General features: G+C 42.7%; 1 protein-coding gene across 4 annotated transcripts; it reads right to left on the bottom strand.

Annotated features, from left to right (window-relative positions):
• Positions 1–210: 210 nt before the first annotated feature.
• Positions 211–27,770, bottom strand: PTPA (protein phosphatase 2 phosphatase activator). Of its 4 annotated transcripts, none has more exons than XM_072632663.1 (11): positions 27,613–27,770; positions 27,198–27,313; positions 23,299–23,396; positions 20,972–21,058; positions 16,606–16,731; positions 15,437–15,554; positions 13,596–13,695; positions 12,633–12,757; positions 11,425–11,525; positions 6,047–6,154; positions 211–2,224 (listed from the first exon to the last, which is right to left on the bottom strand). In XM_072632663.1, the coding sequence occupies exons 2-11, from the start codon at positions 27,226–27,228 to the stop codon at positions 2,147–2,149; spliced, it is 972 nt and encodes a 323-aa protein (XP_072488764.1). In that variant the 5' UTR covers positions 27,229–27,313; positions 27,613–27,770; the 3' UTR covers positions 211–2,146. The 4 variants fall into 4 exon arrangements, with proteins under 4 accessions (XP_072488764.1, XP_072488762.1, XP_072488760.1 ...); XM_072632661.1 differs by having other exon boundaries at positions 27,617–27,770; XM_072632659.1 differs by lacking the exon at positions 27,613–27,770 and having other exon boundaries at positions 27,198–27,516.
• Between the last annotated feature and the right edge of the window lie 100 nt (positions 27,771–27,870).

Below are 27,870 nucleotides of genomic sequence, written 5' to 3'. Positions count from 1 at the left end.
TTGGCCCATTCCCAACAGCAGGAATACACAGGTCATCAAAATAGGCTTGGCTCAGGACATGGCTATAGCAGCCTAATCCAAGGCCACCCACCTTATAGACCAGGCAACCATATGGGGAAAATGGAGAAAGGGGAGATGAATCCTAGATCTATCCAAGGGGAAAGAGAGCAGGTATGGTATATGATACACAAGACAGACATCCACATCAGCTCCAGGTGCAAAACAGATTTTTAATCAGAACAGCAATGAAAGAGCAAGGGGTTAGGGTGAAGCAGCCTCAAAATGGAGTGGTGTTGGCACATAGTGGGCAGTCCCTTGCATGAGAGGCCAGGAAGGTGACAGTCTACCTAACTCCATGAGGGGCCCCAGGTGGAAGACATTTGGCCTCCCTTTGGAAAACTTTATAAAACTCGTATCTTCACCCCCAGCTCAAGCCCTGAGACTGCTCTGGATCAGTGGCCCTGAATGACAATCCAGCTCATATGGAAATGGGACCACAGACCAAAGAGGAAATCCAATACACTGTGCTTGTCAAGGTGTTCCCTTACCCCAAAAGGAGTGGTACCCAGAACTGGGGATGTATGAAAGATGAGGGGATGGGCCAAGGCAGCCAAATAAAACTTTTTTTTTAAAGAAAAAGAAAAAAACAACCCTGACATCAAGAGCAGAGGAAGAAACACTTAATGGAGAAGAGGCTTCTGTAGGGAATACCTTCAAAACCCAGCTCCTGGTAACAGCTCTGGAAGAGCTCAATAAATGTTTGTTCAATTGAAGAAAACTTGGAACTTAAGTGCTGACAGCATCACTCCTACCCCAGTTCACCATCCCCATTCTTGAACCCAAATATCCAAGAGCTAGAGTGCTATACCTTGGCCCTCAAGCAAGTCACTTACCTCAGCCCTCAAATGCCTCTAACAGTGTAAGACCAGCTTTCCCAAAGGCAGGTGTTGTTACCTCCTCTGTCTTGTGGCCTAGGACCTGGGAGGAGCCCACTGGCATGCAACTGCTTTCCATAGGAAAAAGGGAGTTGAGATAACAAGTTCCTCTTTTTCAGTAGCCCTACAGCGCCTAACTGTAGCCAGCACAGTGCTGCAAGCAGTAGGACAGTATGAGTCTAACCTTATAGTTGGCTTTAACTGCAGGAATCCAGGCAACAAGATCTCTAGATCAGCCCCAAATCCCACCAGTTTCTCACTTATCATTCATTGAGGGAAAGCTTTCATACAAGACTGATACAACCATCTAACGAGGCCTTTGCTCCCACCTCCCAAAAGCCTAGTACCCACCCAGAGGACAACCATCAGGGCTGAGAATGGGTCTGGATTATCCTAGAATCTCACAGCAGCAGCAAAAGAAGTGAAGCAATATGGCTATACCCAGGGAGGATTGCAGACCTGAGCACCACAGAGAAAAAGAGCTAGAATGTGTGTGATTATAATTGTTCTTTGCCTCACCACAGCCAGGATATGTTGGCATTGCCTCTAGCCTTGTATTTTTACTGGTCCCTGGCCCAAAGCCCCCTTTCTCAGGCCTCAGGAGATCAACTGAGCTCCTGAAATCAACACCAGGTTTGTAAAAGAAGAGCTTAAAAAGGAGGGAGAAAACATAAAAAAAAGCTAAGAAACAGCCAGGGCTTCTCTTTCCTACTGACCTTCCCCATTCTCCAGCCCTATGAGTACCCTGAGGTGGGGACTGGTCTACGGTCTCCTACCCCCACTAGGAGCAACTGCTACTCAACACTCAGAAAGGCAACAGGAAATAGGAAGAAAGTTAATGGAAACAGTAAAACATTATCAATCCCCCACACATATGATGGTACAGAGCAAATATAGCACATGAAATGGGACTGGGAATTTGGGTGGGGTGAGAACAGAGGCGGGGTGGGGGTCAGGTAGCCATTAGGACCCTGCTTCCCCAGAGATATACCCTCATCTCGCCTCTGGGGGAAGGGCAGGAGACTGGCCATGCTTTGGTCATTCTTCCCATTCTGGGTCCTTCAGCACTTGCACTGTGGGTGTTCACATATCCTGGAGAATTGCCTCAAGGACCAAAGAGATCAGCAGGGAAGTGGTATTGGAAAAGTGAAGGGAGTAGGGTGAGGGAGCTGGTGGCCTCCAGGGTAGAGGTGGTTGTTCCCCCACCTCTTCTATGATGATGTGACAGGTTGGATCGGCAGCAGGCTACCAAACTTAAAGTGCTGGATCACAGGGAACTTCTCCAGGCACTGTAGGGAACACAAAAAACAGAGTGAGAAAAAAATAAGTTAATATTAGCAGCTGGAAGGGCATCTCTTAAATCATTAGTTAACCTATTGGAAGAAGAATCACACTTCTAAATCAGGCCTAAGTATGCATGAGGCAGAGGGTGACAGCCTACAGTGGAGCATCAGCAATGGCCACTCTGAGGAAGATGAGGGGAAAAGATTCTCCAACTGTGAGCCTACACAGAGGAAATACCAGGTTTTTCAACACTGATCCCATCTTTCCTGATGACCTTTCTTTTCTATTTAATAAACTACCTACCTTCCATTTTAGATCTCTGGGAGTTCCTGCTACCAAAAGAGAACACCATCCTGGGAGAATCCCTCCAGGAAAAGGAAAGACAATATGGATAAAAAGGGAAGCCAAGAGTCAAGAAACAGCACTGGAGATAGGACAAAGGATAAAAGTTTTAGGACAAGAAGCCAAAAGAGCAGTTCCCAGAATCACATGGATGATTTCTATCCTTGGTCGCCTGGAGATGAGGCTAAAAATCATTTTCACAAAAGTCCACAGGGCAACAGCCAAGGACCCAACCTCACAATTCTAAGCTTATTGGACTGAAGGCATCTTGGCACTCCAAAGCAAGATAGTAAGAACCAGCTGAAATTCTCCCATCCCCAACAATAACTCCCAGCATCCCAACACACTGTATAAGAAAAAGAGAAGATAAGCAAGGGAGCTGTAAACACTATGTAAACCAAATCTAACCCAAACCTTTACCTTAAAGGCTCGAGTAATATGAAAGGGAGATTTTTACCAAAGAAAAAGGGATATAGCTACAAAGAGGTTCTTGTGAACCAGTTTGCAGTTCATAGGACACTGCTCTCTCTAGTTATGAGCATTCAGGAACAAATTCAAAATGTATCTTCCAAAGTAACAGATCCTTCAGAAAATACCAAATGAACACATTCCCCACCACAAGCCTAGAGTACTGTCTCCTTATCTCTGCTACTAAGATGCCTAAGCTTTCTTCAAGGCCTAGGTTAGGTACCAATTCCTCTGTGCAGCTTTTCCTAGGCTATCTAGAGTTCATTTGAGAAGGGAGAAAGTACTGTCCTGCATTTGCTTACTTGTTGATATTGTTTCCCAAAGGAGACTATAAACTCCTTGATGGCAGGAACTATCTTTGTATTCCCAATGCTTTGAGTCTTAGTGCTTGTTGAACTGAATATGGATCTAAACTTACCAATCTGGCTAATCCTTAAATCTTCTACCTCCAGTCCAGGTTCCAAAGAAAGCCAAAGTAATCCAAACTGTTAACCATTCAGTTAAGTGACTTCAGGCATGAGGATGTCTACAGCACTGACACAAAGCCTCTTCTCCTGCCTCCTGCCACATTGTAACAAACTGGGAGCATGACTCCGTAGGTGAGATCGACAGATGGATTGCCACTACTGAAGGAAATAGTGCAAGGGCCAAACTATGGCCTTGATCTCCAAAGTCCCAGGGGACAAAAGGAAGCCATAGTCATGAAATTAGACTTACAACAAAGCTTCATCTTCTCACCTCAACAGCCAGCTACAAAAGGAAGGGGGAAGTTCCATGGAGTTGAGTCACATGGAATTGAGGTCTCAAAGGGGCCAGGAAGAAGGGCTAGGCCAAGTCTCACTAGAAATGGGAAAACCAGCTTGAACATCTTTACAAAATGTCAGAATATTGAAGATGAAGGAGAGGAGAAGCCCCAGATGACAGTACAGGACAGCTTCAATCACAGCCAGACTCCAGGGGGTAAACAGAAACAGGAGAGAGCAAGCAGTTCGGCAGAGAAGAGGGGAGGTCATCCCCAGAGAAGGACGTGACAGGGGACAGAAGCAAAGGCAGCTACCATTGCACTTATGTCATCAAGAAAGTAGTGGGAGTTAGCCTCTCCCCCCAACCCCCACCCCACCAGGGCCCTGGAATTCTAACGAGGGTTAAAGGTCAGTTTGCTTCAAGAACTCAGTCAAGAGAATCAGCCAAGACAAGGATTCTTGGTGAGGGGATAGATGTTCTCTCTGCTCCACCCACACAACCCTTCATCCCAAATCATGCTTTCTTTGGGGACCAGACATTGGCATATTAAGCCCAGAATAAGTCCAGAGAATTTAGGAGCACATCCTGTTGTTTTAGCTCCCCCACTGCCAAAGCCTACAGGGCACTTAGAGCAACAATGGAAGTGGGGAGTCAGGTTAAGGACAAAAAAGTGCCTTTGGGGGACAGGAAAATTTAATCCTTTGGGGATGAAGCAGATGGGAGCCTCTGGCCAACATAGTAACTCAGCAAGGCCAATCCTTGCTAATTGTCCCCCTAGAGGCCAACGCCCTGGGCCTGGGTAAGAACAGATCCATTGCTATCCAGGGAACTCCCTCCTCCTACCACATCCTTCCATGCCTAAGGCACAAGGTAGGAAGCTAGAATGAGAGGTCTTTCTTAGATTCGAGCAATTGAAAAAGTTGGGGCCAGAAAAAGAAGAAAACAGGCAACTCTGGAAAACGAAGGAGATCAAAGTCCTTCCAAAAGCAACTATGCTGACAAGCCTCATATTACACAAACCCAACCCTGGTAGCTTTGTCTTGTCTTTGCTACCCAGACACTCTGTGTTCTGAGTAGTACCCCCTAAAAAGTATGCCAAAAGGACAAAACTAAAAAGACCAACTGTTGGAAGAGTAGCCTCTGGTACATGTTCTGTAGGTAGATCAATGCAGCAGTAGGGGACGGAAGGGATGGGGGAAATATGGGAAGTAGGTGACAAGGTAGTCAACTACCTCCCCCACACACACACAAACCCTAAGAGATCAGGTTGGGACAGGGAAAGATGACCCTATTATTCTCCTGACAGGAGAGAGGAGAGAGCTAGGCTGCAGCCGGAAGGAGCCAGCACAGCTCCTGAGAATGACGCCTCTTAGATTAGAGAGGTATGTGGGTTGGAACCTAAACACAGGATGTGAAGTTCAGAGGAAGGGGAGGGGGGAGGGGTGAAAGGAAGGGAGAGAGAGGGCTAGGCCTGGTCAGCTCCAGCTCCATTAACCCTTTCAAGTACTTGGATTAAATAGGAATGCCTAACATATTCATAGAATTTTTGGTATTGCAAACTACATCATTCCACCCTTTACACTTTTATAACCATTATATCCTCTGAAAAGGTGGAAAAGCAGAAAGATCATTTCTTTCCAGAAACAGAACAAGATGTCTAAGAGTCAAGAGAAATAGACCATCTCCATATAGATAGCTAAGGGATACAATGCAGCTAATCCCCAGAACCAGTCTGAAACATGAGAAGGGGCCCTCAAGGATCCATGTTCTTTAATTCTCTGGGCAGGGAGCCTGAGGTCCAATTCTGCTTCCTCTGGTTCTAAACCTCTTCAGGCATGGCAAATAGTTTTAGGACTAGTTTGAAGAAGTAGAAAGAGTTAGGCTTCTAAATTCTCATTAGCTAAGGGCAGAGAAAACCTCCCTACAGAGGGCACTAATAGAAACTGGGCAAAGACAACCTATTCACTACCACTTAAGGGGAAAAAGTACACAGTAAAGCTAATGAGCTCTAATGAAATAAATGGGGGGGGGGGTGGTTCTCATCATTTTCGGGAGGGAGGGACTTAAATAGAAGAGGTTAAAGTCACTAAGATAGTAGACCCTAAGAAACCAGGTCTTCTGACTCTCAGTTTAGAGTCCTACCTATTATAGTCCTAATTTCAACCATAAGAGAAGAAGAAATGATTCTTTCCAGGGACTGAATTGTATCGAGAATAGGAAGAATGGACAGAGGGGATAGTAGATAGCTGACTAGATCTCCCACTGAAACTCACCTCAGCTTTATACATGCGGATGAGGCCCTGGTTCACTTTGGACCAGGAAGGTACAGCACTGATGTTCCACAGCTGGTTGGAGTGCTCAGCAAAGGGGCCTGTCTTCATCTGGAAGGGACAATGGAAGAGTTCAGAGAAGTGGGGGATGGGGAGGAGGGGGTATACCAAGCCAGCAGGGAAGTTTATCCATAGCCACAGTGACTCAGAGTCACACTGATTTCAAACAAACAGGGTGACCCTGGTCCTGGTTTTATACTTATACATGCTTATCCCCTTTCTGTTTTCACACAAGAATTCTTTGCTTCTCCTGACAACCACCTTTCCACCCCATACACCTGACTGACAGAAAAGGTCTCCCCCACCAACACCAAAACGGCAGACACAGGAAGATAAAATTCCCATTCAAGCACTTGGTACAGCTTCCATCCATTCCCCTAGTGCAACACTGCTGAGCTTTCCAATACCATGACTCATTCCCACTCAGATAAACAACTCCCCCCCAAAAACAAAGAAACACAAAGGGAAGCCTCCTTCTGATAGAAGCTCTCAGCTTGTACCTGCTACAGAGCCCAGGGTAGGATAGGAAGGGGAAGAGTAAAGAGGGAAGGGGAGGCACAGAGAGGTTCTGTCTTTGGATGGTTGAGGTGGGTGAAAAAACTTAAGAGAGGTATTACAGTGAATACATGTGGCAGAAAGGTCTTTGGGATACAGTGGATTTGAGAAGACTTTAAAAAAAAAAACCAGCCTAAATATTCTCTACCAGCTACAACCAAAGAGGTGGAAAGAAAGAACCCTGGCACTATCACAAGGACCACTCTGCTCCTTGGCCCCTTCTCCTTGGAGAATGGTTCAGACCCTCAGGGAGAGAAAAAAAAATTCAGTAGTCTGCTTTGCTGAGAGAAGTTCCCATGACATCAGAAACCACAGCACGGAGGCCAAGAGGCTTTTATTTCCCTGAGTAGATCTTTCTACCATCATGGGGCAAACACATTTTTATTTATTAACTGAAGTCTCTACCCTTACACACAGCTAGACATTCCTAACTCATGGAAAGGTTGGGGATATCAGGGCTACCTTGTACCCAGCACATCTGCCAGAAAAACAGGACGCAGCGCAGAGCTCAGCATGACAAATGAGGAGTATATCAGGTCCTGTACTATAGCAACAGCCTTAGGCTAGTGCATTATCATTAACCCTGTTCCTGGGAATGAAATAAAAGCACTAAACCTACTACCTGTTGGGACTGAGTTTCTTTTTATGTGTGGAATATAAACCAAGTCCTTCACAATGATTCTCTCTTCTCCTCATTCATATGATCCTGACCCTCCTCCTACCCCAAGTCTTAATGTGAGGGGGTTATCTGTTTACTCTGACTAGGATATAAAGATTTTGCATTTTATTAATGATAACAGGTTTTATGGACACCACAGCAGAAATAGGATTGGAACTCAGACGTTATTCATTAGGGCCTATCTCTCTTATACTTACTGTTGCTTAAGGTACTCGTCAATCATATTCTGAAGCAGCAGCATCCCTGAAATTACAATGACTTATGGACCACTTAATATTTCAATCAAGAAAAGCAGCTCTTTTCAATGGGATAGGCACAAAACATTAGGACCCCAAAGATGCAGGATATATAAGTTCAGTGACCATGATCATTGCATTCACTAGAAAGCAGCCCCTTAGTTTCAGAAGAGGCAATGCCAAGACAGTGGCTCTTAAACACACCATGCTCTCACTCATGGCTTTGTGCTGCTTTCCCCTGCCTAAAACATTCTCTCCACGCTTTTCTATCAATCCAAATTTTACTTATACTTCAAAGTCCAGCTTATATCCCATAACCTCCACAGAGCTTTTCTTCTCCTTTCTTTTGTGTCCCATAGCTTTTAAAATCTATACTATTCATTTAACCAATCACATAATGCCTTGTTTGATTTCCAGTTGATTTACAAGTGTTTGTATCATCTCAACTTGACTGGAGGTGGGAGGGGAGAGAGAGGAGTACAACCAGGTTACCTAATTCTTTTGTGAGGATGATAATGATAACTAGCATTGGTACACAGCTTCAAAGTTTTTGAAGTGTTTTACAAATATTATCTCACAGAAGTGAAATGATTTGCCCAGTCATATACCTAATAAATATGGCCAAACTTGAACTTAGGCCTTCAAGACTCCAGGTTCAGTGCTTTCTTTATCCACAGGACCCCCACAATGCTGCGAACAAGCAGTATTCCTAAGGAAGAGGTTAACAGTTTAAATGCTTGTTGAAACTAGCTGAATGGGGAAATGTTTTGGAACCCTAATGCTTTACTGTACTGCAGCAAGTCAAATTCCTTATTCCATGGGCTTCTGGGAACCAACTCAGTGAAAGTATATATCCCCAATGAAACTGGTAAGGTTAAAAATGAAAGCTCTCCAGCTAATTCTGTGGTGTCTCATTCACAATGTAGGACAATGTATCTTGATGAAATATTCCCAAGAAGGCTTCTCTGTTCTGCTGGGATAGGATTTGGTCATGCTCTCATTGAGTCAAAATCCCCTCCCCACAAACGCTGAAAAGGAAATAGAAAAGAGAACAAGAATACTACCAAAGACTTAGTATGGTGGGAACTGGCCCATTTCTGAGGGGACTGGCCATTGCTGGGTCACTGCAAGGAGAGTTATAATTGTTTGGGAAAGCAGAGAGGAAGGCAAGAGAAGGAACAGAGGTGACAAGAAAAAATTAGCTCATTCTAGCCACAAAGGGAGAAGAGAGAGCGAGCACTGGAGCAAGCAAGCTGCAGTCCCGCAGTGACCCCAAGGGAATTGAGTGAGTCAGAGCAGCCATATTGAGCAGGAAATTACTCACAGACGCTGCGTTCCTGCCTCTCTGCTCCCAAGAGAATCGGCCTTTTGTAAATGGTTCCTCTGTCAGTAACTGGGGGGGAAGGAGGGGAGGGGGGGAGGGAGGAGGGGAAGGGGCAGAAGAGGGAGGGAAGGCTCTGTGCAGTGCCTTCCTGTCAGCTCCTTCCCTTCCAGCTGAAATCTGATCCCTCCCTTCCCAAAACTCCAAATTTAGAAGCCAGATTGAAACTGAAATTCTTTTCCTGCCTGCCCTAGGCTCTTAAAGACACCAAGACTACATTTCCCAGGGCAACAGGCTTCCTAAAACACAGTCTCCAACATTGAGGATACACAGGGTCACCAAAGACCTGAGATTTCCCCTAAGAGCCTCCATGGTATATGTCTATATGTCTCTCTGTCTCTCTCTCTGTCTCTCTCTCTCTCTCTCGATTTTGGAGGGAAGTCCATTTCTAACTAATTATTTAAAGGTTTGTTTCTTTTTTAATCCACAAACTATATAATAAGCTCAAACTACTGGATGTAACCAAAAGTTTTAACCTCTTCCCTAAGACCTCCATCTCCAAGTGTGATATGGAAGCCTCCTGGCCTCCCCACTGAATTGTTCTTTCTCCTTAGGGATTATATGCATTCCTTTTCATTGCAGTGAATAAGATTTGGTCACTCAACAATTACACAGTAGTGAAGGACTGTTAGGGGAAGGGGGTCTAGTAGTGCTATAAGGAGGAGAGAAATAGAGGATGCACAAATTAAATTACTAGAGGGGAACTAACAGGTATTACAGTACTCCTAGTCACATTCATAGATTTCTTCTGTGCAAATGTGTAAATCAAAATTAATCCTCACCAATATAATGTTCAACTACTAATATTGCTTTGGAGCAAGAAATAAGGAGAATAAGGCCCAAAAAGTAGAGAAAGAGCTACAAAAAGAGACAAGAAGAAGGGAAACTTTTAGCCCTCCCCCCACACTTTAGTATACAGCAGCTCCCACCCTTTTCAATTTCACCAAATTCTAAGTGTTCCATATGCCTTCAGTGCCACCTAGTGGCCGTGAATGAGTTTCCTTTTGTTGTAGGAACTGGGCAACTCAAATTTCAGTAAAAGCTACTTATCAGAAATATGAACTATAATCTCCTGCACACTGTGAATTTCAGACCACCCCAGTTCTACCTAGACCCCAGAGACTATGGTTAACAGGGAGAGCTAAAACAGCTACTAAACAGCTTACATTCTTCTTGTTGTTCAGTCATTTTTCAGTCATGTCTGACTCTTCATGACCCCATTTGGGGTTTTCTTGGCAGAGATACTGGAGTGGTTTTCTATTTCTTTCTCCAGATCATTTTACAGATGAGGAAACTGAGGCAAACAGGGTTAAGTGACCTGTCCAGGGTCACACAGCTAGTAAATGCTAGGCCAGATGTGAACGCAGGAAGATGCATCTTCTTGACTCCAGGCCCAGCACTCTATCCACTGCGCCACCCAGCTGCCCCTAACTTAAGCTTTTACTCACCAAAAAACTCAAAGGAAGAAAAAGACCTTTCTACAAGACAAAATTGAATTCTCCTGCCCTGGCTCTTCTCATTTCAATTTCCTACTTCTGCAGACATTCTCATTTCTACTTTAAACACAAGCAAAAACACATCATTGTCTCTCAAAGCAGTGAGTCAGGCAGTACCTGAGTCTTCTCATCTACATCTAGGTCTCCCCATCCCCAATGACCTTGGTCCCACTACAATGCTGAAAGCAGATCTTCTGGAATAAAGAACTGGCAAAGCAGCCACCAACTCCAGATTCTCTTTGGTAGTTTGGGGGAAAAAAACCATTTTCTTCCTTTTTAACCTCTGATTTCTGAAGGGGTCAGAGTTAACAATGACTTAACAATACTTTTGTATTACATGCTAATCAATGTCCCTTCTTAAAAAGGTGAGACTTCAGAGGGGCTAAGTAAGACATAAAGCCACAAGATATGTCACATATATACAATGTATACAATTCTGTCAGTCTAGCAAGAACATGGACCTGAAGCTAGAAGGGATTAGAATAACTAGAGCTTCCAGGCATATGTATGTACAAGCAGCTCATATATCTTGGTGCATCCAGCTCCCCCTTCTCCTTAGGTTGTCTTGAAGAAGAGAAAGAATCAAAACTAACAGTACCAGCATAGGAAATTAGGGACCTACAATGCAAATGGATGCTCCCAGAGAAAAGGGACCTCACTAGGTATATGTTCTCTTAAATGGACAACATAAAGTCATCACTTGATAATTGAAGGGGAAGCTGGAAATGGATTTTTTTCATTTTCTTTCTCTATAAACTACCTTTATTTACTATCATCTCTCAGTCTCCCTAGGAACAGATACCACAACACCTCAGATCAAATCTATCTCCTATTTTAGTATCAAAAGCTCATCTTTATGAAGGGTCATGTTTCACTTAGGTTCACAAGAAGGTTCGGGCATAGGAACTCTAAATTGGAGAATGCCATCTATACATTCTCTCCACCCCCAAAAGGAAAACCATAGTCCTCCTCACCTCAGTAATAAATAGGATGCATTCCAGGAACATGTAGTCCTTGTGATTCTCATTCACTGCCTTTTCATCCACAAAATGCCTAGGCTCCAGGTGTGGGTGTTCTAAGAAAGGTAGAAAACCTCAGAGTGAAGAAAGTGGTCCTTGAAACTACGTATTCCTTCTCATTTCCCATCATGTATTGTACCTAGTTTCACAACCCAGGTACAAATAATAATAATGATAATGAGAGCTAGAATTTATATAAAGCTTTACAGTTTGCAAAACGTTTTACAAATATCATCTCATTTTATCCTCACAACAACCTGAAAGATAGAGACCATAATTATTCCCATTTTTATAGTTGAGGAAACTGAGGCAAACAGAGGCTAAGTGACTTGCTCAGAGTCACACAGCTAGTAAGAGTCTAGTCTGAGGCTTAATTTGAACTCAGGTCTTTCTAGTTCCAATTCCAGTGCTCTATCTACTTCATCACCTATCTGCCTATTAGAGACAAACAGAGGCCATGACAGACTCCAAAGAATCAGTATCTGATCTAGACATACAATTTGCAGTTGATTCACTCCAAGCAAAATGGAAAATAAAGCAACCCTGCTCTTTTCTTCAATTCTTGCTCAGTCAAAATGAGTTGACCCAGAAGTTGGGAGTCAAAGTATGCTTATCCTTGGGCTAGACATGGACCTTAACAAATCATTAGCTGATTTGTACTTAGGAGAAAAGAAGGCCTTTTTTGGGGGGGTGGGGAGGGATGAAAAGGGGAAAGGGAATGACATTTTTCTGATTTTTTTGATAGGTTCTGCATACTGCTCAATCATAACAGAGGGTGACATTAGATCTCTCTGGTCACTAAGGCAAGAATATCCCTCATTGTAAGTATAAAAACACCACAGCTGCCACCAGGAGCTGGGCTCTAAATTTCACATCAACCCACTAAGCACTAAGCAAGAAGCTCTGCTCCTTCAGCCCTTGTCACTTCCCATTATCTCTGCAGTGCTCTACCTCCACCCACAGCATCAACACACCGGCTCACAACAGAAGGTCAACAACAAACAGCCTCAGTCAAGAGCTAGTTGAATGCCCTAGTTCACAAGCTGGCTACAAGGTGCTGCGCTCTGGACAGAAGGGAAAAGGAGAAAGAGAAAAGAGGAGGGGGAGTAGAGAAAGAGAAAGGAATGCCCTGGGGAAGAGGGAGGAAGAGTCTTCTTTGGTACCTATGAGCTGAGAACTGCCCCAGATGAAGGGCAAAAACTGGAAGTCATCTAGACCCCACACTCCTTGGCTTCCAGCTGGCTCCATCCTGTAGGTTTTCTGAAGTTTCCTCATAACCTCAAGGTACCTGAGGTGAAGAAGACAGGAAAAAGTATAAAACAGATTCTCAACCCTTCTATACCAGTGAACAAAGGGCAAAAGAGATAGCTTGGGAGCAAGTAGATTCTATTTTGATTAAAATCTACAAGTAAAAAAATCTATCTTATTTTTATGTATTGAGAATTCATATGATATTGAAAAAAGGCCTATACCTTAGGTCAGGCAACCTAAACCTTAAGCTTGGCTCTGCCACTGACTTCCTCTATGACCTTGGCCAAGTCAAACTCTCTGGACTTCAGCTCCTTCATCAATAAAATGAAAAAATTAGACGAGTCTGGAGAGGTCCTTCTAGCTCTAAATTCCATATCACCTTGCTACCTTTAAAGCCGATCATTTTACTCCCCACCCCCATCCTCTCAAAACATTATAAACTCATCTGCTTCAACAATCGATAGTGTTTCTGAGAAGTGCCTTACCTTCTAAAGCAGAAAGAACGCTACTCAAACTGCTCAGCCCTGTGACTACTTCCCACTGGGCCAGACAATATAGGACATTAACATTTTGAATAAAGCATAGAGGACCCCTGCTCAAGCTTACTAAGATACTACTAGGTGGCAAAAGATCATTGGCAAGGAATTTCTTCAACCTTTCTTTGGCATCTGTTTACCTGGGAGGTAACTAAATATCAGCAGAATCAAATTTTGGAGAAAAGAGAAAACCAGAAAAACTAAGCAATCTAGGGAAGTTGTAAAGAAGACAGTAATCAGACTGCTTAGTAGTACTCCCTAGCTCTTTATTCCTGCCTACCATTATGACAACAGCAAGGAAACAAGCTCCATCCCCACCAGGCCCCTCCTCTCCCTCACCGATTAAATACTTTGAAGACAATGGCCATTTGGTCATCTACCCTGAGGACTCCAATCTTGCAGAGACAGCAGAGGAAGGCAGCAAAGGCTGCCTCGTGACCTGGAAGAGGGGGAAAAAAAACCACAGACTGAAGGAAATCACAGCTTCCATAAAAAGGAAAGGGATTTCTTCCTGCCCTCTTAGACTGTCCCCGAAAGACAGAAATAGCTATCTTCCTCCAAAGGGAATGTACTGAGTTAGAACCTAGACCTCACACGGACTCTTCTCCATTCAAAACGGATTAGGTCTTTTCTAGCTCTACCAGTGCTGCAAACTCATTCCTAAATATGTCTGAGCTATCAGCTAAAAAAAAAAAAGATAGAAGTATATATTATCTGATACATATAACTCCATCCTCCCCACACCCCACCATCACCACATTAGGTTGGGCTGACCAGATCAAATCAACTGCTAATTGTTAGGGTTTTGCCTGGACAGGTTCAACCTCAAGCACAACACTAAATTCTCTGCTGATTACTTGATATCTTTACAGACACACAGAGACACACACACACACACACACACACACACACACACACACACTCACACACAGATTTTCTACCTTGTTTTAGGCAACGAAGTGGGGAAGTGGATATAGCTACTGGGCCTGGAGACCCAAGTTCAAATCCATCCTCAGATACTTATTGGCAAGCCACTTAATCTGTTTGCCTCAATATGACATCTACCTCCCAGAGCTGTTGTAAGGATCAAATGACATAAAATTTGTAAAGCACTTAGCATGGTGCCTGTCATGGTGTAAATGCTAGTATTATTATTAGTGGAAAGTGTGCTCTTTAGGGCCTAACACATTTTAAGTCCTCAATAAATATTATCATTCAGCTGCACTAGACTCAAACCAGTCAAAACTTCAACCAACCACTGACGATGGCAGTGATCAAAAACCAGAGACTTGAAAAGAACACACAGCCATCTCAACACACAGCACAACACACAGTACAACTCTCAAAGCAATTATTAAGTATTCCCTCCATCTAGGAAACAAGTCAAGACAAAATGTACTCAAGAGCCCAAGGTCTAGTTGGATTTTCTCAAGCTCTTGCTTCAAAAACCTTAGTGCTAGCCAACACCATAGGCCTGAGCTACTGCTACCACAAGGAGCTTATAGGGCTGTACGTTTCAGGATAGAGAAGAATGGTTAATCTGTTTCTTCCAAGTTTTCTTGGGTATATGGATACCTTGAGTGAAAAATACGCTTCTTTTAAGGTTTGACTTTCTTCATGAGGTCAAAGTCAGCCTGGAAGCCCCAAAAGGAACCCAGTAACATCAGTTATGAAGATAGAGGACTTCAGGGAAAGCATTTGTCGAAATGCAAGGAAACCAAGAGTGAACCCCAAGAGCAAACCAGACCTTTAAGAAGCTTTGCAGAGCTCTACAGAATGCTTCCTGAAGAGATGCCAAGGAAAAGAATCACAAGCAGCATCAGGTAAGAGTTAAGACCCATCTTAAAGGGGAGAACAGAAAAAACTATTCAGGGATCCATATTTTGGGAAACACTTCCCTCTGGTGGACCAAACTAGCACCACACCAGCCATGTGCTATTCTCAAACACAAAACACTGCTCCTTTCCAAAGCTTTTCATTTCTGGAATACAGCAAACTTCATGAAAGCTACATTTCACAGACACAAGCTACAAAAACTCCTACTTACCTGGGATGGCAGCAGGACAGACAAAAACAAAGAAAAAAGGCAACCTTAGAAAGAACAAAGCGAAGCAAAGTAATCACCATCTCCCACTATCAAAGGGCCTTAAAACTGTAAGTCCCAGGCAAGAGTAAATTACCTGTCCCATAATCAATTCGGGTAGGGTTTCCCACTGATTCCTTTAGGTAAAGGGCTACCTCAGGTACAGCAGCTGCCAGATGGCTAGGGACCACTGTGGCCACTAGGTTTTCTGCTTCCTGATAGAACAAAATAGAATTAGTACCATATTGCCCAGCATTCAGAATGGGCAACAGCTGAGAAACATGAAAGTAAAGAAAGTGGGGAGGGAGGGGGAAAAAGCATCCACCATCAATCCCACTTGCCTCCCCAAGTAGGTACCTAGCTTCTATACCTCTGCCTCACTCCCATGCTTGGCCATTATAAATGGCAGCCTCTCCTGAGTCCAAAGGAGAGAAGCTATAGAAATAGCACAGAAAAGGAGTCCTCATAGACACGTTAAGGAAATCTGACCCCATATAAGACTGCAATAGTGGACAAAAGGACTAGCTTTAAAAGGAACTACTATACTTTCTTAAGGGAAGGTAAGAAAATTCTTCTGTAAGGCCTCCACTCCCTTACTCAAAAGGGTAGAAGACTCTACTTTCTGACTAAAGTACAAACTCCTTTGGCTAGTTTTCGAGGTTCTCCACAATCTGGTAGCATTCAACCCTTCCAAACCTCTAATTTCATGCCTTATATGTGACACTCAAAATGAACCACTCTGCTCTCAAATCCTCCAAAAACTTCTACACCTTTATTTATGCAATAGCCCCATGCCCAAAATGCCTTACTTTTAATTGGTTAAACTTCAATCGAAATGCCACCTTCTCTACAACCTTTCTCTAAGATATCACACAGCTCTTTACTTTGCAATTCTTTAATTCATTTCCATAATGTTGGGCATATCTGCATTCATCTTCATCCCCTAGACTGTAATTTCCATGAGGGTAGGAGCTGTGACCTAACTTTTCTATCTTCCCTAGTACTTAACATAATATTAAGCATACGGGAAGAACTTAATACATTTTTTAAATAAATAAGAAGTTGAAGCAAACTAAAAGCACTTTCTCTTCCCAAAGAATTAAAGATTCACATTATATCTAGATATCCAAAGATTACCCTAATTTAAGGCTTACCCAATATCTAGGGACAGCCCTCTTTTCCCCCTGACAACTGCCAGCACATCCGGATCCCAATTTTACCTACACCACCCATTTCTGACTAGGCCAGTATATATGAAATGCTTACCTGGTCAAGTTTAGCATACCAAGTCCTGAAGGCTTTGTTCCCAAATCTGGAGGGCTGATCCATGGGAGGCGTCTCATCAATCCATCTGTCTAATGTGTTGAGGAGAGCGACAAGCTTATTAATGGGCTGTGTGAGACAAGACAGAAAGAATGGAATACAATAAGCAATAGTATTAGATGAAGAGCAATAGTATTAGATGAACTACCAAAGGAAAAAAAACTCCTGGTTCTGATGGACTCACAAGGAGTACTATCAAACTTTTAAAGAAAAATTAATTAGTACCAATACTATACAAACTATTCTCAAAAAATGAGAAAGAAAGCACCTACTAGATTCCTTTAATGAGATAAACACTGTCCTAAACCTTCAACCAAGGAATATAATAAACAAGAGCAATGGCTCCTAGCAAGCTCTATTAGGTCTGGTGACTTGGTTTTTTAAAGTCTTGGGCCGGGAGTCTGGACCCCAGGACTCTAATCACAAACTGACTGAAGAACCCTGGTTATGCCACTGCCTATTTTAGTGTCGTAGGAGCACAGTCTCATGCATATATGTAGGATTTTTAGTGTACTATAACAGAACACTGAATTTGGAGTCAGAGCTTAGATTCAAACCTCAGCTTTGCTAACATGCTACCACTGTGACCACAGGGACATTATTATTTCACTTCTTTGGGTTCCTGTCCTCAATGGAAAATGAGAGGATATGGACTGTGTTACCTCTAAGAGCCCTTTTCATTTTAATATTCATTCATATATTAAACACACACACAGCATTAGGCCCTAGACACAGGTAAGGAAAGGTAGCTTGGTGTAGTGGACAGAGCTTAGCACTTGGAGTCAAGAAGACCTTAAGTCAAATCCCTGCTCAGATACTTACTACATGTGTGACCTTAGGCAAACCATTTTACCTATCTCTCATTTTCCTCCTCTATAGAATGGGGGTCTTTAGTGTCGCTCTCAGTTCTAAATGTATGAGTTTATGATGCTTTGACATTTTCTGGGACCAACAAAACTGAAAGCAAAATGAATAGCCACAAACTGGACAATGGCTAAATAAATTCTGGTATATGAAAAGACTGGAACAGTACTGTACCAAGAGAAACGATGAATAAAATTCAGAGAAACATGAGAAAGATTTGTATGAATGGATAAAAAGCAAAAATAGGTAGAACTATTAGAAGATATATACAATGACTACAATAATGTAAAGGAAAACACTAAAAGTCAAAAAAATGATTAATTATAATTTCCAATCTTGGTCCCAGAAAACAGATGATGACTATTTAATTTCCCTCCTCTTAGTAGAGATAGGAGGCACTAGGGATGCAGGCTATTGCATATGCTGTCAGACTCAGGCCCTCTGCTAGTTTTGCTTAGTTATTTTTCTTTATTAAAAGGGAGAATTCAAGCAGGGTGGTATATTAAGAAGGAAGTGATGCAAAAATGAAAGGCCTCAATAAAAACAAACATAAATATAGATAGTAACTAGTTTCCTTTAGAACTTATCATATTGAGTTCAAAATATTTATCAACCCTCAACTGCAACATGTAGAAAGTAACCTCCATCTCTCTTTTTACCCAAACCATCATAAAAAATAGGTATCAAGGGTGTGTGGTGAGCTCTGGGAAGGAGAGGGCTGAAGAAAGGAGTCTCTTCAGGTCTCTACAGTAGTACCTGATTCCTCTTCTCGTAGCTGCCCAATAAAGGAAAAACTAGAGTCTGAAGGTTCAGTTCAGGTCTCAAGACTAAAGAGAGAGAAAAGGAAAGGTTCTTTATAGAGATAGCCAGAGAATATCCTTCCTCTTCTACAATGGGAAGAAAATATCATTAGGGTAAATCCTTCACCTCAAACACCTTGTAAAACAGAAAGTGAGATTTCTGATTATCCTGAGCTATAAAAAACAAAGGGAATCTAAGATTTCAAGTTGAGCATCCAGGGAAAGGGAAATGAGAAGAATACAGTGAAAAATTATCATAATCATAGGATAGAAGAAAATGACAGTGTAGATGGACAAACAGTATTTGTACACAAACGATTCTATCATCAATGAACTTTCAAAAGCTAACAGGCCTCTCAACCATGAACTGAAGAAAGCAGGTGAAGCTAAATGTCAGACAGAGAAATAGCAAACTAGAAATAGAATCAAGCTAGGGTTAGCTAATCAAAATGTACAAAGATGTGGGCAATACTTAAACTGAGGTAGCCCCAGAGTAAAGAATGACTAACTATATTAGTTGGAAGGGCAATTTCAGAGAACCAGTGAGTTTGTAGGAAACGTATATATTTGTACATATGAGCAGTAATGTCCTCAGAAAGTTAGATACAATCAGGGGTGGTTTCCTCAGGATCCTTTGCTTGAGAGTTATTATCTGGACACTCCTGGGTGGCTACTAAGTATACTTAGAAAGTATATGCTTCAATAACCTAGTATTTCCCCCACTGGATTTATGAAATAAATGATAAGTCCTACTTCAACCTACCTTTGCAAACAAAAGAAATTTGGAATTCCTAAAAGATGAGGATACCAGGAACAGAGCAGAATCTCAATTCTGGCTTCTAGCCCTGTATATATTTGAGGGAGAATCCCAGGCTTTTGAAGGAAATGTTTTATATTGTTTTAAATGAAAATGTTTTAATTGTTTTTAAATTGTTTTATATTGCTGCTACAGTATGCCACTTAGTAAATCTCTTTGCCTTGAGTTTATTGTGTCCCCTGTCTAACTGGAGTGAAGGTAATGAATTGATGGGGACCATGAACTACAGTTTTTGCACATAGCTGTTTTGAAATTGTTGTCTTCTGAGTTTGTGTTATGATCTTCCCTGTCACCACACTAACATTCTATGGTCAGTTTCTTTTCTTTTCTTTCTATTTTTTCTGGTTTTTGCTCTATTTCCAGCCTTTTTCTTCACTTTTAACTTTATGTTAAAGTTGGGCTCGGTTCTTGGGGTGCAGGAGGCACTATCCCAAGCTTCAGGTTTTTCATGCTGCTGTTTTCAGGGTTTGTAAGATTTTAGTTCTTCCAAGGTGGTATGATCTAAGAAGAGGTATGGTCACTGTTTTCCTGGCCTCTGCTTTGATCTGTGAGCACCCAAAAGCTCTTTTTTCAACCCTGGAACTGTGACCAGAGTCCCTGTTCCTGCTCATGCTTTTCCTTGCCTTAGAACTGAAACCTAGAACTGACTCAGTGCCAGCAAAGGGTCCCCTGTAATCTCCTTCTAACCAGCTGCCTTACTTACTCCCTACTGTCTGAGGGCTAAGAGCTCCAGAAGCTTCCATCGCAGCCACTTAGCTGCCTCAAGGCCTACTTGCTGGTTTACAAGGGCTCCACACTCACCCCAGTGAAACAGACCTTTCCCTACTGACCTCCTAACTTGTCTTGGGCTAGAAAATTGTTTCACCCCTTTTGCTGGTTCTGCTGCTTCAGAATTGGTTTTGAGGCAATATTTTAAAATTTCTTGGAGGAGAATTAGGGACAGCTCAGGTGAGTTTCTGCCTTTACTTTACCATCTTGGCTCCACCTCCCACTTTAAGATTTATAAAACATGCTTCTCACAGCTATCGTGATAGAAAGTAAGACAAGTATTATTATTCAACTTTTACAACTGAGGAAACTAAGATTCAGAAAAGTAACTTACTCAAGGTCGCATGGCAATTAAATGGGTAAGTGTGGATTCAAAGTCAGGTTTACTGATTTCAGGTCTATCCCACTACACCACTTCCCCCAAGGTAATAGTTATGTCAAAAGATGTTAATTTGTCATGACTCCAGCAACTCCTAGGCTTAAAAGGATACTGGTAGCGGATGAGAACAAAACAATTCAAATACCAGTCCAATTGGCTCACTGTCAGGGCAGCTCTTCTCAGGCTAACTAAGTCAGGGAAGCTATACAAATCAGAAAGCCACTCAATACACAGGAATCAAGGGCATTCTGTGGCATAATCGGGCTACCTATTCCTCTCCCAGTAATGGGGAACTTGTTTAATCTATAGGATAGATGGTGAAACTAGAGCATAAGCAGGAACTATTATTACCCAACACAGACTAAGGCTATAGACGCAAAACTGGCAGTGCTGAGCAATCAGAACTCAGTCTTGGCTTTAATGTCCTAGGACATGATGAAAGATGTCCTGGGGAAACTTGGGGTAAAGGTATCAGAGAGGCTGGGGAAGGACCAGAACCCAATCAATGGAAATTAATTAAAAATCCCTGGGACAAAACAACCTATAGGATTTATAGCATCCATAGAAACTCTGTATCATAAATGAATAGACAGAGCACTTTCCCACTACAACTTATCCCTTGTTCCCCCACACGCAAAAAAAAACTACCCTTAAAATGGCATATAAGATGCTTTCTCCTACCTCAGAGACTTTGTATTCACAGGTTAATTTCTTCCCCTTAACTCCTTCATTTAAGGTGAGGATGAAACCAATGTAATCTGCATATGCCTGCAGAGAAAGAGAGAGAAAGAATCAGCCCTATCACCTTGAACCAAATATGAAGGCCTGTGAGGATTTCTTCACTCTAACTATTCAGCATATATCACACCAAGACGCTCCAAGGCTCTTAAACTCTGATTGCAGAGAATAACACAGCATCTAAATTCTCTCCCATCCACCCCCCCACCAAACTCTCAACTCTAGGTTCTCTGCAAAATACAAATTCCTTCAGTGGATGAATCACTCAGAGACACACATACCACATGGCCCCTTCCTTCAGCCTAGGCCCTCTAACAACTAAATATTTATTTTTGATCTTTATTTTAGCCCATCCCGTAGAGGTTGGATGAGACAAGAGGCCACTTCTCACAAAGGATAGAGAAGCAGTCTTCTATTGTAATCAAACCAATAAGTACCAGGCTCCTCTGCACACATATCCCAGGTATCCCTCTATGTTCCTCATATTACCCAAAATCTAAAGGTTAAAGCCATCATAAGGATAAGCAACCTATGACATGCCCAATACTAAGATGTTCCTGAAAAAATTACTAAAGATAATCTATCTACTGCCTGCCCTCTTGGTACCTCTTTTTCTCTCACTTTCCGAGATATAGAGTTGCTTCTCCAGCAGCACTTTGAGCTGGCAAATAATCATCTAGGAAGGTGGTGTTCGTGTATCAAGACCCTCTTTGGCCAATAATAAAAGCACAACATGGGGCAGAACCTACAAGCCAGAGTCAGGCAGATTTCTATAAAAACTCTCTCCCAAGACTTCCTTCCTCAAGAAGCACCATGGATTCAATTGTCTGAGTATACATTCAACTAATAATCAACTGCTATGGCAAAGGCTAAATGGAAAGAAAGTCATCACACTAGATAGACTATACTGAGGAAATTTCCTTCCAAGTCAGAATTTACCTCCTGCTGATATAATAAGAATTAAAGTCTAAAAAAATACAATGAGAAATAAGTGAAACAAAAAAAAAGAAGATGCATGCATCATCACACTGGGAGACTTTCTTTGATCCCACACATCTCTGGAACTCCTTCAGGAAATGAGGGCATATGTTTGTGAATACTATGCTTCTGGGGCCCTTCCGTTACTCTTAATCTACACTCAAAGAAATAATCTTGAAGCTGATTCACGTCCCTAACACCCTAGTCCAAATCCACTTAAAGTGACCTAGGGAGAGGATAAGAATCAGGCTGTGACACAGCCAAACAACTTAGTTCTGGGAAGAGAAAAAAAAATTCTTGGCTTCACCCATATGTAGCTTTACTAGGTAAAATACAATTACAAGAATATAGATAACCATTACAACATCTCCACTAAAAGGTGGTGACTGATAATCAACACTAATAAAAATGACTGTTTTCCTTCTCATCTAATCCACAAAAATATATCATTTGTTTATCAGCCAAGATCTCCAGACTTGACAGTTGTAGGAGGCTCACCCTGCCCTAGAAAATGAGGCAATTCAGCTACTTAACATATGGGGAAACTATTTTAGGTGTTAAAGAGGTTTAACCAAGTGGCTTAACCAAAATTTTAACTTCAGGACTATATTCAGGCCAAGAGAAGTTAAGCCTCCTACTTTTCAAAACTCCAAAAAGAAAGCAAAGGATAAAAATTATGTTTCTGAGTGCTCAGTCCTCTGTCATTTAGATTCTCATACACTAATTCAGCAAACTAAACAAAATGCAAATATATTAATGGCTCATGAGAACCAGGGCAGATTTCCTGGTCCCAATCCCAAAAGACTTTCTACAGAAGTTTATGTTACTGAGTACTTTTCATATAGAAAATAAAGTAATAATTTCTTAATGTTTAAGGTGGTGCAGTGGATAGAGGCACCAAGCCTGGAGCCAGAAAGACTGTGAGTTCAGATTCAGCCCCAGACACTTTCTAGCTGTGTTTGTCCTGTTTTGACTCTGTTTGCCTCAGTCTCTCATCTGTAAATGAGCTGGGGGAAATGGCAAATTACTCCCTTATCTTTACCAAAAAAACCCCAAATAGGATCACAAAGAGTCAGACACAACTGAACAACAACAAACTCAAGTTTAGATGGTCCAGACTGTGTAGGCAAGTAGGCCTGGGACCGGAATTCCCCAATCCTACCTACACACACAAGACCCTGAGCACAAAAAATGATTTCTCAGAACAGAATCACAGCCCCATTTCATTTCTGACCCTACAGCATAGCCTCTGTACATAAAGTACTTCCCCCACCAACACTGCCCACTTGTACCTGAGACCGTTTCCATTTGCCCATGTCAGGAACTGTATTTATCTCCTTCTTTGGAATCATGAAGTTATGAGTAGTAGGAGGGGTCTCCTCCAAAGAGTCTGAATGAAAAAAAAGAAAAAGCAAACAGCTTCTCAATCAGGTCAGATTCTTTCTCTAGCCCTAATACCTCCTAGTCTTAACTCTCTAAAATGAACCTGGACATCCACTCTCAAACCAAAAAAATCCTGTCAAATTTAAGACAATGATGCCTTCCCTTTGTATTTCTTCGCAAAAAAATTATAAAATACAGATTGTTCTATTTATGACTAACATACAACAGATGATCTCTTGCTTCTAGCTCCTCCCTTCCTCCCAGTCAACCATTTCAAATAAACTACTATGGGAAACAAAAGGGTTTCTAAAAAAAATCTGTGGATTCAAAAGTCAAGGATGGGAAAAAGTTGTGAAAAACAGAAATAGCGTGAGAAAGCTAACCTGGGATGTGGTCCTAGGTAGGATTGGTATGCCTACTTTAGTGATCCTTTGCCAAAAAATACAATCTCCCACCTTACTTGATATTTCTTCCATTTTGTTTTATTTCCTGAAGTTTTATCACTTAAACAAAACCTATGAGTTAATAAGTTTCCTCTTTAAAAACTGCATTATCTCTGGAAAAAAATCAGAGAATCACATTGGCATTTATTAGTTTGATTCAATCCTTTCTTCCTAATACATAAACTGAGATCTATTACACTAAAGAAAAGGGAGTTTTGATTGAGGGGCACACAATTTGGGAATTTTGGAACATTCAAAGTAATAGGACAAACCCAAGTAGGGTGACAAAATTGGGGAGGGGAGGCTTTTAGGGCAGCATGAGGGCACTGACTAGCTGAAGGCTTAAGAACGACAAGTGAGAAGATGCCACATTTGATCTATAAATTATTATCTAGTATGGGCCTCTGCTCCCGACACCTACAATTTAAACTAGTACTTTTAGCAATGAATTATTAATTTCCACTATTATATGGGATAAGTAAGTTATATCTGTTACTCTAGGAACCCATCAACATTTACAACATCATTTCTATAGTAAAGTGCTTGCTGAGTTCCAATTTAAAATTCATTACTAAGTTGGGGACTACCACTACTTAATGGGACACTGATTCCAAGTAATTGAGAATTATGAGAAATTCCGGAAGCAATCTGGGCTTATCATTCTTATTAAGCAAGCATCATCAGAACACACACAGAAGTGACACCTGAACATGCAATAGCAATAGCAAAAAACAGGCTTTAAAATGAGCCTTAAAATGCAAGAACATGAAAAATACCATACTGAATCCAGTTCAGCATACCTAAGCCAGAAATGCCCATCAATCAATAAGCATTTATTAGGTGCCTACTTTGTGACAGACACTGGAGATACAAATACAAAAGTAAAATAGTCCCTATCTTCAAGAAGCTTATATTCTACTAGAATGCTCACAAATGAGTATCTACAAGCTAGGTACAAAGTAAATACAAACTGCTGGGAAGGCAACACCCAACTGTAAGAAATAAGAACTTCTTAAAGGTGGTAGCACTTGAGCTGAGCCTTGAAGGGAGCTAGTGCTTCCAAGAAGTGAGGTGAGGAAAACAATTTCAGGAATGGGAGTGAGGCTGTGCAAAGACATAAAGGTAAGAGATAATATGTCTGTTACATCAAACAGCATGCATGCCAATTTAACTACAGCACTGAACACTTGATGGGGAGTAATATATAATCACCATGGAAAGACAGGCTGGATCCAGACTGGGAAGGGTTTTAAAGACCAAAGAGAAGTTTATATGCTATCCTAAATGCAATAGGAAACCAGTGAAACTTCACCAGTAGGGAAATGACATGGTCAGATTTTCACTTTAGGAATATCAGTTTGGCAGCTGTGGTGAAAGAAGAATTAGAGAAGAAAAAGACTAAATACAGGGAAAGTAGCTAGGAAGTTATTGCAAACAGTGCAGGCAAGAAGTGAAAAGGCCTAGGTGAAAACCCCAGAGATTGCGGTATGAGAAACAGAAAAAGGTTGGATGTTGAAGACAAAATAATCAACACTTGTCAACTGGATGGGGGGGAGGGACAGGAGGGAAGGTTAAGTTAAAAAAAAGTCAAGATGTAATAATATCAGTAGTTAATAGCAGCAGCAGCTAATATTTATACAGCACTTTAAGGCCTTCTAAGTGTTTTGCATATATCATCTCATGTGATATTCATAACTCTCTAAGGTAGATACTATTTTCCCCATTTTACAAATAAAGAAGCTGAGGCACAGAGAGGTTAAGTGAATTGTCCAGTGTCACACAAGTAAGTGTCTTGGGCAGAATATAAACTCAGGTCTTTCAAATAAAGGATACTATCCATTATATCACCTAACTCCCTCAGGAAGCAACCAAACTTACAGAAGAAAAAGACAGGGAGAGTTTTCATACAATCTTATAGCACAATCAGCCATTTGAAACTTGGCTACTTTAATATCATGGGATGCTTCTCTCAAATTCTCTAAAACTACAAGAGTATGTCATGCCATGGAAAGGGCCCAACTGGTCAGGGCCTTTGTAAATGTCATAGTATCATCTCTTACATTTATATGTTCAACAAACTTCAGGTACCCCCTTTCACACCTCTACCCAAATTCCATTCCAAGTGACTGGCCCTTTTTAAATCTATATATTGCTTCCTTTGCCCCCACAATGCTCATTCCTGGAAAAGCTTCCCTTTCTAAGTGAGTACCTTGAACATTAAGATCTCAGTCTAACTGCCTACATGAGGGTTTTTTACAGCATGAAAGGGAAAGAAAGGACTTGGATCCTACGAAGTCCAGACTACATCACTAAACTAGCTTTGGACTTGGGAAATTACTCCATATGTCAAAACCTTAGTTTTCTGTTAAGAAATAAGTAATAGGAGATATTCTAAAATTCTTTCAAGTTTTAAAATTCTGTAGTTCTTCTCTCATAACATCTCACCATTCATAATTACTGCTCCCTCCAGTCAGTTCTCTGAACAAGATTCTTATTTCCTCCCTTCTGCCCAGCCTTTTTCCTCTAGGTCACCAAACCCCCAATCCCACCCCCTTCCCTCTGAGGCACACTCTAAAATCCCCTCCTCTACATCATCTTCTCCCTGTTATTTAAATTCTCCCCCTTTAATACTCTATCCTTCAAAGTCACCAAACTCTGCCCTTTCACTCTCTTAGATTGCCTTCTGTCTCCTCTAAATCAACAATCCCTTCTATTTTGCCTTCCAGGTTAACAAATCCTCCCCTCATCTCTCAAAGTTATAGGATTTAAAGATGGAAACCTTAAAAAGATGATCCAATTCCATTTTACAAATAAAGAAACTGAGGTTCAAAGAAGCAAAGCAATTTGCCAAGTCACCTAAGCAGGAGACAGTAGTGTCAGGTTTGGAACCCAGATCCTCTAACTCCAAATTCAGTCCCAACCTAGTCTTCTTCCCCCACCTCCAATCCTCCCTGGGCTCCTCCTGCCCCCCCACCCCCTCGGACCCTGGGCCTCCTCCTACCCCTACCCCTCCACACCCATTCCTTCAGTCACTTGGGGGGCCTCCTGCCCCTTCCCCCCATTCCCTCAGTCACTTGGGGGGGCCTCCTCCTGCCCCTCCCCCCCATTCCCTCAGTCACTTGGGGGGCCTCCTGCCCCTGACCCCATCCTCTTAGTTCCTAGGCCTCCTCCTATCCCTATTCCCCCCTATCCCCATTCCCTCAGTCACTTGGGGGGGGGCCTCCTGCCCCTCCCCCCCATTCCCTCAGTCACTTGGGGGGCCTCCTCCTACCCCCATCCCCTCAGGCTAGCAGGGCCCTCGGTTTCTCCCCGCCAACGGATGGCAGTCTCCTCCCAGCGCCCCTCACTGCCAGGCCGGGCCCTACCTGAAGGCTGCTGCCGAGCGCTCTCTGCCATGTTCTTCCCCGAGCTGCTCGTCCGCTGCCCGCCGCTGTCACCTCTCCCCTTTCCCCTTTGCTTCCCCTGCGGGCTCCACCCTAGACTGGGAGGGAAGAATTTACTGAAAAGGAACCGGCACCCGCCCGCTATAACCGAAAACCGCGACGGAGCGTCACCCGGCCTGAGACGCCCGCCATGTTGACGCGGTGCGCTTGGGAAGAGTATCCGCCAATGGGCGGGCTCGCGGAGGCCATATTTATTCAGGGAGGCAGCCATGTTGGTGCGGGGCGTTCAATCTCCCCGAGGCCCTGCGCTGCCATCTTTGTGCGGGGCAGCAGAGAGCTTTCTCCCATCATGTATCTAGGAAATCATCCCCAAGAAAAAGTGACTAATGCTTTGTACCTACTCTGAGGGGCAGACCTGTGGAGATAAAAATGGGAAACGGCAATGACAGAAGGAACGCAGGTAGGAAAGGACACGTGGAGAGCACCGACGTCTGCTCTCCGAGCTCCCGACTCGCCCCGGTACCTTTGGCCCAGACTTTCCCGGGCCCGGCCCCGCCCCCCGAGATCCGGGCCCGCCCCCCGAGATCCGGCCCCGCCCCCAGGACTCCGGGCCCGCCCCCGGGCACCGGCCCCGCCCCCCGAGCTCCGGCCCCGC

Source organism: Notamacropus eugenii, chromosome 1 (genome assembly GCF_028372415.1).
Source record: "Notamacropus eugenii isolate mMacEug1 chromosome 1, mMacEug1.pri_v2, whole genome shotgun sequence".
Lineage (NCBI taxonomy): Eukaryota > Metazoa > Chordata > Mammalia > Diprotodontia > Macropodidae > Notamacropus > Notamacropus eugenii.
This window is presented reverse-complemented; position numbering and strand designations above follow the sequence as displayed.

What these genes read in the sequence shown, in the direction of transcription:
- PTPA (XM_072632659.1), bottom strand. Translation starts at nt 27,486, where the DNA reads ATGGCTGCCTCCCTGAATAAATATGGCCTCCGCGAGCCCGCCCATTGG. An exon ending in CGCTCGGCAGCAGCCTTCAG is followed by an intron (nt 23,397 to 27,197) that starts GTAGGGCCCGGC and finishes TTTTTCATTCAG; the next exon opens with ACTCTTTGGAGGAGACCCCT. An exon ending in GTGAATACAAAGTCTCTGAG is followed by an intron (nt 16,732 to 20,971) that starts GTAGGAGAAAGC and finishes TGTCTCACACAG; the next exon opens with CCCATTAATAAGCTTGTCGC.